The 1,902-nt window shown below is 35.8% G+C and overlaps 1 protein-coding gene across 1 annotated transcript in view; it reads right to left on the bottom strand.

The window, feature by feature from the left end:
• Positions 1-489: 489 nt before the first annotated feature.
• LOC119425600 (phosphatidylinositol 4-phosphate 5-kinase type-1 alpha) overlaps positions 490-1,902 on the bottom strand; it is a 12,755-nt gene continuing 11,342 nt past the window's right edge. Inside the window, exons 15-16 of the mRNA XM_037693133.1 lie at positions 716-797; positions 490-632 (exon numbers count right to left, since the gene is read on the bottom strand). Coding sequence (XP_037549061.1) covers positions 627-632; positions 716-797 — 88 coding nt within the window. The 3' untranslated portion in view covers positions 490-626. The remainder of the gene's footprint in view (positions 633-715; positions 798-1,902) is intronic.

Genomic DNA, 1,902 nt, shown 5'->3' with positions numbered 1-1,902 from the left:
AGTTTTTCAGCACGCTTAATGCATTTTAATTACTACACCTCAAAAATAAATTTTTAGCCAATCCACAATGAAATTTGTTCCATTTTCATCTCTTCTGGTTCCTAAAACATTAAGGTGATGGAATGTCAAATCTGATGCTGCAGAACGATGTGACCCATACATCCATCTTTTATATACAAGTCTGTTGGTGAGACAGGTAATCGGGAAGTTGTTACAGTAATATAGTAAATACAAAACCCGTAAAAAAGAAAAGAACTAAAACACTTGAAAGACACTTTTCTGCACATGAACATTAAATCCTCATGAACGTTAGCAAAAATGAGCACATCAGGACCAAAACAATAATAACTGGTTGTTAATGCGGGAACTATAAAAGGAATTAAAATGTGCACCACCCACCACATTTACGTACCCACATTTATAAAGTAAAAACACAACCATTTGAAAATCAAAGTGCAACAAACAGGAACACGTATAACTATACCGCTTGGTCTCAGTGATACACTACGAGGCTTTATTTTAGTCCTGGCTCTCCAACATGAAGGTGGTTGGATTATTTCAACCTTGATTAGGACAATCTGCGAGATCTTTTTTGCTTCCTTTGAGTTCCACTCGTCTTTCAACGTTTACACCTGCAAACCACGAAATCCATGTTATAGTAGTTCAAAGTTTAGGTAAATAAAAATCACAACAGAGAAGACTGTCATCTACTTACAGAACATTTGCTCTCATTATAAACTGTGTCACTGAGGGAGAATGAATCCTCTGTAATACTTGCTTCAAGAGAAGCCTGAGCTCTAAAAAAAAAAAAAAAGAAAACAGAAAATGAAATGAACCTTCATAAAGTCAGCGGGCTTGTTACAGGTTTCCATAGAAATAATTAAACATTTTGATGCATGACTTTAGAGGATTGCTGTGAGAGACTTGACTTTCATGAACTTTTAATTAAGGCATTTTGTTTTTAAAAACAGAAACTTAGTAACACTTCTGGCACAAATACATCTTTATTGACCCATTAAGAAGATATATGGTTTAAACGTTGACGTGGTGCCCAAAGACTTCAACACTGCCATCAATAAGATCAACACTAGGTACCAAACGCGGAATCCTGTTTGTGGACTGGCATCCCACTGGTTTCAAGGTGGGCATCAACTACCAGCCGCCTAGTGTGGTTCCTGGTGGAGACCTGGCCAAGGTCCAGAGGGCCTTATGCATGCTAAGCAACACCACGGCCATCGCAGAAGCCTGGGCTAGACTAGAGCACAAGTTCAACCTGACGTATGCCAAGAGGGCCTTTGTCCACTGGTGTGTGGGGGAGGGGATGGAGGAGGGTGAGTTCTCAGAAGCTCGGGAGGACATGGCAGCTCTGGAGAAGGATTATGACGTTCGAGCAGGTAGTATAGAAGAGGAAGATGAGGGATGAAGAATAGTATTAATATTAATATTACTTATTAATATTGTTTCACTTTTATATCATTTCTTCTATTTAGTTTTCATTTTATATGCTTTTTAAGTCCAAGTCTATTGTTGTCTGTACCTTATCTGTATTTTTTGTTTAAAACAGGTCTGCCTTGTAAATGAGTCCTCGTGGCCGAATGACACTAATATAAATAAATGTTGAATGAAAAAACAACACAGACAGCCCACTCTGCATAAAAAAAATTAATTAAAAAAAAAAAAAATACTGTAAATAAAAACCCATGTATATATATATATATATATATATATATAAAATCTTGTTTTATCATATCATGTTTTATCATATCACGATATTATTGCAAATGCAATTTATTGTTCAGCCCTACTAAGAATGGGCTTTTTAAGCGTAAACATTTACATACATATATACATATACATACATACATATATATACATACATATACATACATACATACATACATA

This window comes from Nematolebias whitei, chromosome 19, assembly GCF_014905685.2.
Source record: "Nematolebias whitei isolate Nwh7 chromosome 19, NemWhi1, whole genome shotgun sequence".
In the NCBI taxonomy this organism is placed as follows: Eukaryota; Metazoa; Chordata; class Actinopteri; order Cyprinodontiformes; family Rivulidae; genus Nematolebias; species Nematolebias whitei.
Note: the sequence above shows the minus strand (reverse complement) of the source record. Positions and strands in the feature narration are given on the sequence as shown.